At 39.8% G+C, this 14547-nt stretch overlaps 1 protein-coding gene across 2 annotated transcripts; it reads left to right on the top strand.

Annotated features, from left to right (window-relative positions):
* Positions 1–563: 563 nt before the first annotated feature.
* On the top strand, positions 564–14547 carry kdm2ab (lysine (K)-specific demethylase 2Ab). 2 transcript variants are annotated; one of them, XM_058797453.1, is made up of 23 exons: positions 564–746; positions 1634–1672; positions 2363–2501; positions 2726–2804; positions 2891–2937; positions 3042–3220; positions 3581–3687; positions 3801–3894; positions 5240–5393; positions 5503–5618; positions 5704–5830; positions 5914–6191; positions 6295–6372; positions 6456–6722; positions 7417–7554; positions 7633–7713; positions 7855–8118; positions 9047–9079; positions 9214–10133; positions 11050–11213; positions 11296–11442; positions 13315–13527; positions 13621–14547. In XM_058797453.1, the coding sequence occupies exons 2-23, from the start codon at positions 1637–1639 to the stop codon at positions 13800–13802; spliced, it is 3843 nt and encodes a 1280-aa protein (XP_058653436.1). In that variant the 5' UTR covers positions 564–746; positions 1634–1636; the 3' UTR covers positions 13803–14547. The 2 variants fall into 2 exon arrangements, with proteins under 2 accessions (XP_058653436.1, XP_058653437.1); XM_058797454.1 differs by having other exon boundaries at positions 7417–7548.

A 14547-nucleotide genomic window follows, 5' to 3' on the forward strand; every position in this document is an offset into this window, starting at 1 on the left:
TATTAAAATGAGACTTAAGAAACGTGTTTTTGTTTTAATGTGCTTAATTCATATACTAGTCCAGGTTTAATCTTTGAAAGGTTTTTAAATACATTTTGTTTGATGTGGATTTAATCTCTAGCAGCGACCAATCAGAGGACAGACACCCTTGGATGTTTTTGAATGACGGCAGGTGGCTTTTGACTTGGCTGTTTTACAAGACAATAACTATTATAATGCCTTCGTTTTAATCCTCTTCTTGACCAAAAATCAACCAATGAGTTTTCCGAGATCATATCCGCCCGTTGATAGGTTTATATTTCAACAAAAATATTCTTGCCAGCAATAGGCTGCCATAATGACCCGATTTTCACTCCGTAGCCAATAAACCGCCCGTTATAAGCAACAATACGAACATTTATTGGCTCGCGAAATATAATGAACGGACAAGGGGCGTTAACAATCAGAAGCTGCCGTATGATTGGCATCCGTTTGAGCCAATCATCTTTAGTCTAGTTTGCATTTCCGCTATCTCATTGGCTGTTTATTTCAGGGGCGTGTCATATGAGTAGATAGTAGTGGAGTGTGTGTATCATGACAATCTGAAAATGGCGGATGAAAGCGGATTGATTTAACTTTATCGTACAAAAATAAGAATATCAAGTAAAGAATTACACAGGATGAATTTGCAGTCCAATGGGAATTTTTAAGGTTATTTCCACAGAGCGACTCGACACTATCGGCAGAACGCGAAAGTAGAAGACTAGGTATTGTTTAAAGGTCTTTTTTGTTTTGTTTCTAGCAGGCTAACGGGCTAGCGCGGGTTGTCAATGGTAATGCCAGTGGATTAGCTGGTTAGCCTCCACTGTCAGGGGCTTGACTTTGCTATTTTAAACCCACCATATGCTTTTCAGTAATAGAGCAGTTACTACTGAGCCTCGTGATGAAAATAAGCCCATTTTTAGGTTGAATTAAATTAACATTACTGGTTCTCGGTCAAAAGTAGTGGAGCGTTCGCTCAAGCTAACAGCTTCAGAACTAGAGTAGCTTCAACTGCAATAAATGTCAGTTATCTGTCACAGCTCTTCACTGTTTATTTACTTCACTAGTTGCAGATAAAAAATATTCGATAGCTTGGCTTTTAAAATGTGTTGTTTCGTTTTGATTTATTACCTGAGGAATGGGAAATTGGGAGCATTTAAACGGACTCTGTTGTCTGATCGTACTGCTGGTTTATATAATGATTGTGTCTCAAAGCCTAGTGAGCCTCCTACCAAGTCAGCATTTAACTCCCTCCTAATGCACAGAATGCTGTTAGCTTGGCAGCTCAATGGGTTTTGTGACACATGAACCGGTTGCACCCGATTTCAGTCTGCTGCAGTTAATGTCTTTTTTGATTTTTATGAAATTTAGTGTGTCTTAATAACTACGTTTTCTGTGGAGCATTGTTTAACGTGTGCTAGGCAGGTAATCAGTTGGTACTTTAAAGTTAAATCGTTTTTCACGAAGGTTGGTGATTTGTTTAGTATTATTCCTATCATTCAAGTGGGTTTCAGCTCTATTGATTCACTAATGCAGTTCTGCTCGCTGCACCTGATGTTATTTATTACAGCGTCTGCAAGAAACGTTCGTAATCTATCCTTTCATTTTTCAGAGCATGGAAGAGGAGAGTTCTCGTTATAGCAAACGCCTGGTAAGTTTCTCATTTACTCAACAGCTATTATGTGCACTAAATTGCTGTCTGGGGAACGTTTGTATGTAGTTTTAACCGAGCTGTAACGGCGTTATACCGTCGACAGCTGGCGCTCTAGGCCTGGCGTCACACCCGAGGGGTTTGTTGATATTACAGTGAACACACGCCTGAGGGAAGAGACTGTCAAAACCTCTTTCTCGTGTGTTTACACTGCCTTATCACATAGACTGTGCCACAGCAGCAGTAAAATAATAAATGGGCTTCTTTAATATTTACTTTAAATGGGGATCCACCCTTTCTGATGTTCTCTTGGGCCAGAAAGCTATGGTGGAGCATTTGAAACTAAAGATAAGGAAAGTTTGCATGAACATACATCCTCTTTTTGCTGGACATGTCCTGGCTGGGATTTCTAAGTTGCCTAAAATGCCCGGAAAAAGAGGATGTGTGGTCACCCTTGTTTTTTTTGTTTGTTTTTTTTTTTGTGGGAAAATGCAGGTGAGTTTGAATTTGAGCTGGAATTGGTTTTGTGAAAATATGACTGGAGTTTACCATTGGTCTGTAAATGTTTAAATCAAAGTGTGTTGTAGTAAAAGATTATATTGTATTAATGCGAATCAAGATGGCTTTTGCATTTCTGTGTTATTCTGAGTATTGCTTCACTCGTCGTCTTTTTTGGTATTCTGTTTTCAGCGGACTGGCACGCGACGGCGTTACCAAGATGATGGCATTTCAGACGATGAAATCGAAGGGAAGAGGTCCTTTGACCTTGAAGAGAAACTCCAAAGTGACCGATACAACTCGGATCTTGTCAAAATTATGGATGGGAAAGGTGTGTGCTAAACTTTGTATGATGTTTTGTTCCTGCACTGACTTGTGGTGAGCTCCATGTGCTGAGTTTCAGTTCCTCTTATCCTTGCTAAACCATATTTAGAGTTTTCTTTGATGATTTGGTTATGAAGCAGCATGATCTGTTAAGCTTCTTTGAAATATTTTGCATTGTAAAAACTTGCATATTTAGAAATCCATGTTAACCGTGCATGGTGTTCTTTGCAGACTTCACCTTGGAATACATCCAACGGGAGGGACTCCGGGACCCCATTATCTTCAAGAAAGCAGATGGTCTTGGCATAAAGTATGGCTTATTTCTTCATGCCTGTGTTTGTAGTCACTGAACTCATTTGAAACTTATCAGCGCTTTATATTATCTGTCTTTTGTAGGATGCCTGACCCTGACTTTAGTGTCAGTGATGTGAAATTGTTTGTGGGTAAGAACAGAAGTTTTTGTTCCTCTATCACTCTCTCATGCCTGCAACATCTTTATTATCAGTGACGCCTGCTAACGTACCCTCTCCTTCCTTTACTCTGATAGGCAGTCGCAGGATGGTTGACGTGATGGATGTGACCACTCAAAAAGGCATTGAGATGTCAATGGGGCAGTGGAGGAGATACTATGAGACGCCGCCGTCTGAACGTGAAAAACTGTACAATGTGATCAGCCTGGAGTTCAGTCACACAAAACTAGAACATCTAGTCAAGAGACCTACCTCGGTATGTGCACACGCAATTATTGTCAACTGATATTTATTTTTTTGGCGAAATACCTGTGCTGATGGCACTATTGAATATTGAAAAAGAAAAGAATGTTATATCAAATAATAGTAATAGTAATACAATAGTGACAATAATACAGTTAAATTATTAAAAATAATAGTAAATGATTAAAATATCAAAGAAGCCCAATATAGGATGCAATAAAAACAGATGAAGCATTGGCATTATTGAAGGAAATTTTATGATTGTTGTTGTTATCATCTTGTCAGGAAAATACATTTTCAGTTGAGCTCAGCAAAAACATTCATACCTTTTTGTGTGCAAAGCAGTTTATGTCTTGGCTTGTGTTTTCATTAGGTTGATATGATTGACTGGGTGGACAACATGTGGCCACGACATCTTAAAGAAAGACAGAGAGACTCCACCAATGCCATTATAGACATGCAGTACCCTAAAGTACAGAAGTAAGTTGTTTTTTGTTCGTTCATACAATTTAATTTAAACCTTTTTGTTTGAACACTAGGGCAACATGAACTTGGTTTATGAAGGTTGATCATACCAGCTGTGTGTTTTTCAGGTATTGTCTGATGAGTGTTGAGGGATGTTTCACAGATTTCCACATAGACTTTGGTGGCACATCAGTCTGGTATCACATCCTCAGGGGAAGGAAGGTGAGTGCTGTCTACACTACTGTGTAGTGTGCTGACTAAGAGGCTGAGTTCAGAATTAAATACTTACTTACTCTGACTGAATACTATATACTTTGTACTTCCAACTTCAACAGAAATAGTATTTGAAACCGAATGCATAATGCAGTACTAAACATTTCAAATAGTGTTATTCTTCTATGTGATTTCAACATGTTGCATGTTTAATTTAGTGCTAGTTCATGGAGTGCTGGCTAATTGTCATGGGAAATATTTAGCAAAATTAATCCAATTTAGTCTAAAATGTCTTAACAGTGTCTAGTCTAATTAAATATGTCATGAAAACTATCATGACTGTAACTACTTTGAGTTCAGAGGCCGTGCTGGAAATAAAAGGTCAGGTCAGTCACATTGCACTGTGGGATATGGTATTGCATGCAGTGTTTTCTGTTGTATACTGCATATTTTGGCAATATAGTGGGCCATCCAGGTATTGCTGCTTACAGACAATACTATGTGCAGTTTAAATTCTATATACTGCAGAAATAATAATGGTAGTATGGTAGCAAGCTATTCCGAACATACACTACCATTACGAAGTTTAGTGTTGGGGAATGTTTTTTTTTTTTTGTTTTTTAAAAAAATCTTAAGTCTCTTCTGCTCAGCAAGGCTGTATTAATTTGATCAAAATACTTTAAAAACAGTAATATTGTGAAATATTACAGTTTAAAATAACCTTTCTATTTGAGTATATTTTAAAATGTATTTTATTCCTGTGATCAAAGCTGAATTTTTAGCATCATTATTCCAGTCTTCAGTGTCATATGATCCTTCAGAAATCATTCTAGTATGCTGGTTTGCTGCTCAAGAAACATTTATGATTATCAATGTTGAAAACAGTTGGGCTGCTCCATATTTTTTAGAATTTTTTTATTTCATGATTCCTTGATGAATAGAAAGTTCAGAAGAACAGCGTTTTTTTGGTAACAAATCTTTGTAACATTATAAATGTCTTTTTCTGTCACTTTTTTTCTTCTGTCAATTCAAAGTGTCCTTGCTGAATAAGTGTTCATTTAAAAAAAAATTTTTTCATAAAAATAAAAATGATCGACCTCAAACTTTTGACCAGTAGCATAGTTAGAGATTTGTGCGTTCTTAGTACTTCAAACCATTAAATGTGTGAGAATCTTCTTTCTCAGCTCTAATTGCTGTCGGGCTGTTTGATCATTTTGGATCAGCCTCTCCTTCTCAAATCCTCTTGTTCTCCATAATTGCGGCATTTATAAACTTTTCAAACCTGTGTGTCAGTCAGCCCGTCTGGTGTTTTATAATTGCCTGTCCTTACTGACCTTGTTCTGAATGATCTCAGGTGTTCTGGCTGATCCCGCCCACACCTCAGAACCTGGAGCTCTATGAGAACTGGGTGTTGTCAGGGAAACAGGGTGACATCTTTCTCGGTGATAAAGCCTCGATGTGCCAACGGATTGAACTGAAGCAAGGCTACACATTCATGATCCCCTCAGGTACACATGCTTATCATGCATTAAATGCTTCAGGTAAGAATCTCCCAGGTTTTCTAGGACCAAACCACTGTGTGTGTGTGTGTGTGTGTGTGTGTGTGTGTGTGTGTAGGGTGGATCCATGCAGTGTACACTCCAATGGATACTCTGGTGTTTGGGGGAAACTTTCTGCACAGCTTTAACATTCCCATGCAGCTCAACATTTACAACATTGAGGACCGCACACGGGTGAGCACTCAAACAAGCACTTGATTATTCTGTTGATGCCCATTTGTGAACTCTTTCTGACTGCCTCTGTGGCTTATCAATGCAGGTCCCTGCTAAGTTCCGCTACCCTTTCTACTTTGAGATGTGCTGGTATGTGTTGGAGCGTTACTTGTACTGTCTGACCAACACATCTCACCTCACACCTGACTTCCAGAAGCACTCACTGGGCATCGGTCAGTGCACAAACCATAAATGTGTACAAAAACATATCAACACAACCGTAATTACATTGGGACATCTGTTTTGTACTTCACAGGGCTAAAGAAGGAGGATGTGATTAAACAAGGAGGCTTTAATGGTCAAGAAGAAAATGTAGTGAAAGAGGAGGAGGAGGAGGAGGAGGATGAGATGGTGAAGGAGGAGCCGGAGGAAGAGGCAGCATCTCCTGCTTGTCCAGGGGTGAAAGTTCACCTGACACCCTTTGAGCTGGAAGGGCTTTGGGAATTACTGCACAAGTTGGAGGAATTGCCAGCACACAAGAAATGTGTTCCAGCAGGCATCAGAAACGCCCCAGCACTGCTCAGTGATATACGGGTGTGAACATTACACCATGCGGCCACACAAATATAGTTGTTGTTGTTTTTGTTTTTTTTGGGAACATAAGCTCATTTCTCTATTTTTCTTTCTGTCCCAACAGAAGCTGCTGGAGGAACATGCCAATGATAACCCCAAACTGTCTTACACTGGAAAACCAATTGTCAAATGGCCCAAAAGGGTAGGTTATACACTATGACTACTGTTCATACAGCACGTACAGATGTAGTGAGTTGAAGTAAAAATGTGTCTGCTTCTGTCTAGCCCTCGTGGTATGAGCCGCCGCCGGTGCCTCTGTCTCTGCTGTACCGCCCGCGCACTCCCGGCTCAGGCCCCGTCTTGCCGCCGGTTCCTCGACCCGTGAAGCCGTCTTCCTCCATCTCGGCTCTGAGACGCAGACGTGTGCGCTGCAAACGCTGTGAGGCCTGTCTGCGCACCGAGTGTGGCGACTGCAACTACTGTAGGGACATGAGGAAGTTTGGAGGACCAGGCAGACTCAAGAAGAGCTGTGTTCTCCGTCAGTGTCTTGCAGTGAGTATCTGTGTTCAGTGTTAATGTCATCAGTGAAATTACTGATAGAGAGGCTTTTAGTTTTGTCCATTACATATATGCTACCTTTCACAAGTGTGGGGTCCGTATGATTTTTTTGGTGTTTAAAGAAATTAATACATTTATTTAGCAGGAAAACAATGATTATTGAAAAGTATCAGTGATGGCATTTGTCAAAGATTACTATCTCAAATAAATGCTGTTCTTTTGAACTTTTTATTTATCAAAGAATCCTGAAAAAATGTCACTGTTTCCACAAATGTTAAGCCGCACAATTGTTTTTAGCTTTGATTAAAAAAATCAGCAGCTTGAAAATGTACAAGACTTACAACTAGAAATAATATTCAAATATAGCGCATTAAAATGGAAAACTGTTATTTTAAATGGTAATAATATTTCATAACATTTTTACTGTGTGTTTTTTAATCAAATAAATGCAGCCTGAATTGAGCATAAGAGACCTTATTTCAAAAACAAATGTATCAACCCCAACATTTTGAACGGTAGTGTATAAAAACAATTGTACTTATGAATGAATGAATACATGAATACGGTTATGTTGTCTAAAGGAAAGCATTGTCAAGAAAAACTAAAGACAAAAATATAAATTGTGTGAAAATGAACTATGTGAGAGAGTGTTCTGTCTCACACTTTCACACTTGTGTTGTGTTTCTAGCCGGCGCTACCTCTTACTGCAGTATGTGCCATATGTAAGGAAGGCTATCAGGAGTCTGAAGACTCTGAGTCCGTCCAAACGCTCATGGAATGCTCCGAATGCGCTCAGATCACTCATCCAGAATGTATAAAGGTACATGTACGTGTCTGTCCCACATCTTGTTTGTATGGAATTAGTTGTTATATGTTCTATGTTAATACCACGGGTATATTGCAGGTGCCCGGTGGGGGTATTATTAATAAGGATCTTCCCAGTTGTTGGGAATGTCCAAAATGTGTCCAGGGCAAGAAAACAGAGGTATGCTTTCTGCTTTTGCCATCTGTCTTTTTTTTTTTTTTTTTTTTTTTTATAAATGCAACATCCTGTTTAAACAGGCCTTTGCTTGACTCACTCTTCAGATTTGATAATGATTGTGTAATTTTTTTTTTTCCCCTGAAGTCTTCCAGTAGTAGTGAGGAGGAGACAGACAGCAGCGTGTCTAACGGCAGTCGCTTGTCTGGTCCTCCAGCTAAGCGGGCATACAGAGAGGGGATTGGGGTGGGGGGTCTGCGTATAGGGCACAGAGGTCGCCCGCCCCTCTCCCCCCCATCCCTGCCTCTGACCCGCTCCAGACGACAGCCGCCCCCTTCCCAGAGACTCCTGCTGCAGCACCAGCAGAACAGGAGGAGAGCAGGAGCTCTGGAGTTACATCTCAGGAAAAGGGTAAGTATGCAAACAGGTGCACATACAGTACATATCGTTTACAGATATAATGTTGCTTTCCATTCATTACATTTACATTTGTTGGACAACATGTTGACAACCTTATAATCAAAAGTTGAAGATACCGAACCCAAACCTTTGAATGGTAATGCAAAGTTTTTTTTAATTTGTTAGAAAGAAGTCTCTTATGCACATCAAGGCTGCATTTATTTGATCAAAAATGCTATAAATCAATTAAATATTATTACAATATAAAATAACTGTTTTCTATTTAAATATATTTTAAAATGTAATTTATTCCTGTGATCAAATCTGAATTTTCAGCTTCATTACTCCAATCTTCAGTGTCACATGATTCTTCAGAAATCATTCTAATATGCTGATTTGCTCCTCAAGGAACAATTCCAGTTATTATAAATGTTAAAACCATTGTGCTGCATATTTTGTGGAAACTTTAATACATATTTTTCATGATTGTTTGGATTAATAGAAAGTTCAAAAGAAGATAATTTATTTGAAATGTAAAACTTTTGTACGATTATAGATGTTTACGGTTACTTTTGATTTAATGCATCCTTGCTGAATCAAAATGTTAATTTAGAAATTAAAAAGAAAACATACTAGAACACAGTATGAGAACCGACAGCATTATTATAGACAGTCAAAAATGAAAGGCACTTTTTCAAAAATACAAGCTCCAATCTCATTGGCTTATTTGACATAGTTTCTGGTAATTTTTAATTGTATATTATTATATATATATATATATATATATATATATATATAAGCCTTGTGGCATTAATTTCACGTTAAACATAAATGACTCTGGTTGGCCTGTGCCAAATTAAGTTGCAATGTGAAACTGGCTTTACGATGATTGTCAAAATCTCATGTAATGCATGTTTGATTTCTTATTGTCTTTTTGCAGATAAAATTAGAAAGGAACAAAATCCTCCAGTCGGTGAGTGTTTTGAGCCTATAACATTTGCTTCCCTCATCGCAGCGCATCTGTAATCCTGCTTTTACCATTCTCACACGCTCTCTCTGTTGCTCTCGGCTGTGCTTTCGTTCTCTCTATTTCTGTCTGTCTCTCAGACCCGTTCGTCTGTCTCTCTTTCTCCAAAGCTCCTGCGTCAGCGGAGTCTGGAGAGAGGGGGCGTAGTCAGAGCGGGACCTGGACGGAGCATTTCCCGTGGCCGAGGGATGTCCTCCTGTCGCGGAAGAGGGGTGCGACTCCGAGGCGGTGGCCGAGGCGGAGGCCTGAGAGAAAGAATGGAGATGGAGGTTGAAAGAGATGACTCTGTGGAAGAAGAACAGGAGGAGAGGAAAGAGAACGGACAGTATAATGGTAAAGAGAACCGTCCTCAGAGACGAGGGGGTAAAGCTGGTGAAGACGAGAACGGAGAAAGTCATCGAAACGGAGAGAGCGAGGGGAGCAGTGAGGGAGGAGAGGCGACTCCATCTGACACTTCTGTGGTGCTAAATGATGATGTCAGAGGCCAGGGGTCCTGCGTCACAGTGACATTACAGCCATCGAGAGGTCGGCGCGACCCTAGCGCCATTGTTCCCAAACTGGAAGCCAACTTGTCTTCTAGAAGCCTTCCGCAAAACCACAAAGCCCTGCTCCGTCCCCCACTGCGAAACGGCGCCCCTCGCTCAGACAGTCCTCATTCGCCTGCGGATAGATTGCACGTAAACAAATCACATGCTCTTTCATCATCACCACACACTCTGACCAGAAGCGCATCCAAACACTCGCACATGGTGCGGAGTCTGAGATCAAACTTTAAAGGTTCCCCTCACCGGCTGACTCGAGAGAGAATTGGGAAAAAGACTCGATCGGAAAAGGCGAAATCCTCAGACTCTTGCTCCAGTTCCACCTTGCGGCCCTCAGCGGAGCAGAACGGAGGGAACGAGCCAGGCTGGGAGAGAGAGGTTTGGGTGTCTGTGTTCCGCTACTTGACTCGTGCAGAGCTGTGCGTTTGCATGGCTGTTTGCAAGAGTTGGTACAAATGGTGAGTACACAATTACCACACCACACTTGGGGGGAAAAAAACTTATTGTGTGTTATTAATAATAGTAATTCTTCTTATTATTGTTGTTGTTTTTAATTATCTTTTTTTTTCATAAATTTATTGTGTATGCTGTATTTATTTGTATATCCGTGCATATTTTTTTAATTAATAATAACAATAGCTATTGTAATTTCTCTGTTAAAAAATACTATTTAAACATTTTTACAGTATGACTGTAAAGACAGCACTAATAAATATGGCTGTTTTTATTTTTTTAACATTTAAGCCATCAAGATTTTATTTTGGCAGAAAAATGCAGGGAGCCCTTAAAACTTCTGTTTACATTGATAATGGGCAGTTTGTATGTTTATCTCATTATAATTTTGGGAAAACTGATGCAGAGATGGAGTATGTTTAGAGCAACCATTACAATGAACCGAGCCACCCTTGAGATACTAAAAACACCGGCTTATGATCTGCTCATGTTTAAATAAACACAGTGCCACGCTTCACTCTGAAACATGCAGTGATTATTATTTTATTAAATCACAACTGTAGCAATTTGATAATTAGGTGATTCTACAAATACTTCTCTGCAAAAAAATAACATTTAACATTTTGCTAAGATAAGAGCATGCTACTCTAATCATAAACATACTGCATACACATTGTGTAAATTACTGTAGTCATTAATATCTTTTGGCATTGCATGAAATGTTTATTTATAATCAACATTTCCCTCTCTTTGTTGGCCATCTTGGATTTTTGATGCAATGCATTCTGGAATTACTTTCGTCATGAAGTATACACTTGATGCTGCATCAGAATTTTGCCCTGGAAGGCAGCTCGCTAGGCTTTGGAACAGAGCAAAGTTGTATGTGTGTGTGTGTGTTCTAATACAGTGGTGTGATTATAGGGGCTGTGACAAGCGTTTATGGACGCGGATCAGTCTGAGTCGCTGCCGCTCTATAAGTCCTCAGGCCCTCACAGGCATCATCAAACGTCAGCCAGTCACACTGGACCTCTCCTGGGCCAACATCTCCAAGAAGCAGCTCAGCTGGCTCATCAACCGCCTGCCAGGTGCATGTTCTCACATCACCACTGCATCTGTTTTTATACACTGTGCATTTTATGATATGACTCACAGGCTGCTCTCTCACAGGCCTTAAAGATCTGGTGCTATCAGGGTGTAATTGGGCATCAGTCTCAGCACTGAGCTCTCCAAGCTGTCCTTTACTGCGCTCTTTAGACCTGAGCTGGGCCGATGGCGTCAAAGATGCACAAATCAGGGAGCTGCTGAACCCACCAGGTAATCTCAAAGGCCCATTCACACAAAGGACGATAACTGTAAAGATATAGTTCTAAAAATCGTTCTCAATATTAAAGAATAGGAGAATCCACACCACAGCTATAACGATAAAGGCACAGAAAAACGATATCATTGGAATCACTTTCAGAACGATTTTTTCCAGCTGATGAACGATACAAACATTTGACACCCAATCAAAATCCATCCGAGCTCGAGAATAAACGTTCGCTGGTGTGGACGCTAATATCATTATCATTATCTTTATAGTTATCTTTCTTGCTGTGAACGGGCCTTAAGACAGCTCAACTGTTATTTATTGCTATTTCCTATATTACATGAAACTAGGGGTGTGCTATATTGACACAAATATTTCATTATTTTCTGGGATTTTGGTGATAATGATAATTAGACCGTATTTAGCGGAGTGTGTTTTTGTGCTGGTGCCATGGCTGGTTTAGGCCCGTCATGAACAGCTGACTGCCAAAGCTGGTCATTATGTGCAGTGGTCAGTTCACAGCAGTATTTCAAATTTCCACTACAAGGAACTATTTTGTCCCCTAAACTAATTTCAAAGGACATTTTTACCTTTTTTTTTTTTTAATTTTATGGGCATTTTTTAAAAATATTTTATTACATGCATGTATCATCTTTTGTCAAATTGTTACTTTTAACAATAATTTAAATTAGAATAAGACACTGTTACAAATAAAACAAAGCCTTATGTCTCTCATGGGATGAAGAGGATTAAGCAAGTACAAATAAAATCAAATCAACAAAATCCATCTTTGCACTGCAGCGGTGACACAGAAGGTGCATCTGGAAAAGCATTTATTTACACAGACTGTTTGATGCAGCTCAAAAGTAGGTTTCATGCATTTACAACTGCGTTTTTAAAAAAATGTAATATTTAATTATGAAATGGTTTCAAGAAAATTAATACTTTAAGTATGAAACAAACCTCTAGTGGGTGGTGGCAAGTCACTATCTTAAAGGAATAGTTCACCCAAAAAAGGAAATTTGCTGAGAATTTACTCCCTCTTAGGCCATCCAAGATGAGTTTGTTTCTTCATGGGAACAGAATTGGAGAAATTTAGCATTGCACCACTATCTCACCAATAGATCCTCTGCAGTGAATGGGTGCCTTCAGAATGTGAGTCCGAACAGCTGATAAAAACATTACAATAATCCACAAGTAATCCACAGGACTCCAGTCCATCAATTAATGTCTAAATGTTAAATGTTTTGCGAAATTTCTCAATCTGTACCACTGAAGAAAGAAACTCATCTGGAATGGACTGAGGGCGAGTAAATTTCAGCGAGTCATTTGGTCATTGAATCATTTGTTAAATTGATTTGTTCAGATTCATTCACTAATGAAGCACCCTATGTTGCTTGGAGATGCAAATACCCGCTGTACAATAGGTCATTCCAGGATGACACACAAGTTTTTAATACTTGAGGAAGATCCTCCAACATGTTCTCTCTGCCAAATCCCTTTATCCATTAAGCATGTTTTATTAGATTGTGCTGGCTTTAACTCTTTGAGCAAACTTTATTCAGTTGAACCCTTTTTTTAACAGAGTTAAGCCAAATACAGTTTTGGAGCTTTTAGCAAAAATAAATAATAAAAACATTATATAATTCAGCCATAATATTTCTCGCTGTGAAAATAGCCACAGAAGCTGGAATGGCGTTAAAAAACCAAACAAACTTGGAGATGCAAAACAAGACACACAAGCCCAAGAGTGACAAATTACATGGCTAATATCGTAATTAAAAAAAAAAAAAATGTATGATGTGCAAACTGAAATTATTGGAAGCAATGCATATCGCACACCCCTGCTTGAAACCCATGTGTCTGTGTGTCCACAGGCAGTGACAACCGTTCCCAGATGAAGAACATGCAGTGCTTGTGGCTGTGCGGTCTGGAGGTGACCGAAGCCACGCTGAGGCTGATCATCAGACACATGCCTCTGCTCACTCGTCTGGAGCTCTCACATTGTCCCATCGCAGATGGTGCTCTCAACCTCCTCAGCGCCGTGGGCTCCTCCACACGCAACACGCTCACACACCTCAACTTAGCAGGTACGCAAACACACACCAACCCGTTTAAAGCTCTAAATTAAGGAGTCAAACGTTAAACATGAATGAAAAAACTTCCCTGTTTGATGTTATCAGGTTGCAGCCGCCTGACAGACCGGTGTCTGGTGTACCTGCGGCGCTTGTCCTGTCTCTCCGTACTGGACCTGCGTGGCTGCAAAGGGGTCTCGCGGCAGGCGTGCGAAAGCTTTATCTCTGAGCTGTCTGTCAATGCCCTCTACTGCCTATCAGATGACAAGCTCATCCAGAGGATATCATAAAACCCGCCCTCCTCAGGGAGAGAGAGACTTTGTGAATATTTGTGTGACTGAGAAGAAACACAGTCTGTCTGTCTGTGTGTGTGTGTGTGTGTGTGTGTGTGTGTGTGTGTGTGTGTAAGAGAGTGATGGCTTCTGTAGGTCTGTAGGGAGGCTCTCTGTTTCACAGAGGACCGGGTTTCATGTATAGCGGCTTAGGAGGGAGGAGCTCAAAGCATCCAGGGCGGGGCTTATGTATAAATAGGTCTGGGTGATGAGTATCCTTTTGTAGTTAACTATTTCCATTTGTTCTGTGTACACACAAACACTGCAATTGGCAATCAGATCGGTTCTCAGGCCTGTCATGCCATGGGCTCTTCTATTAAAGAGATCAATACAGGTGCTATTCCTTTACAGTTTGATTTCTATTTCAGAGCAGCTTTCTGTCTGCCTTTAAAAACCTTTGCTTCTACTGTTGAACGATACTCTAATCCATTGTCCAGATCCTGTCATCTTGACGCAGATCCATTTATCATCAGTAGTGTGGAGGTTTTGCATTGCATTTTTATTTTTCATTTTTTTTCTCCCACTCATCCCCTTAAATGTCATTTTACTTGAGGAATACCTTTTTGTTCTTAATTCCTCTCCCTCCTTAATACCTGAGAAGTATAGAGATATATAAATATATAAACACCCTTGTGTAAATGTATTCCTCTCCTGTAGTACGACAGAAAGAAATCTGTAGCATTATAATTATTTTCAGAAGCTT

The sequence above is a fragment of the Onychostoma macrolepis genome, chromosome 14 (genome assembly GCF_012432095.1).
Source record: "Onychostoma macrolepis isolate SWU-2019 chromosome 14, ASM1243209v1, whole genome shotgun sequence".
Lineage (NCBI taxonomy): Eukaryota > Metazoa > Chordata > Actinopteri > Cypriniformes > Cyprinidae > Onychostoma > Onychostoma macrolepis.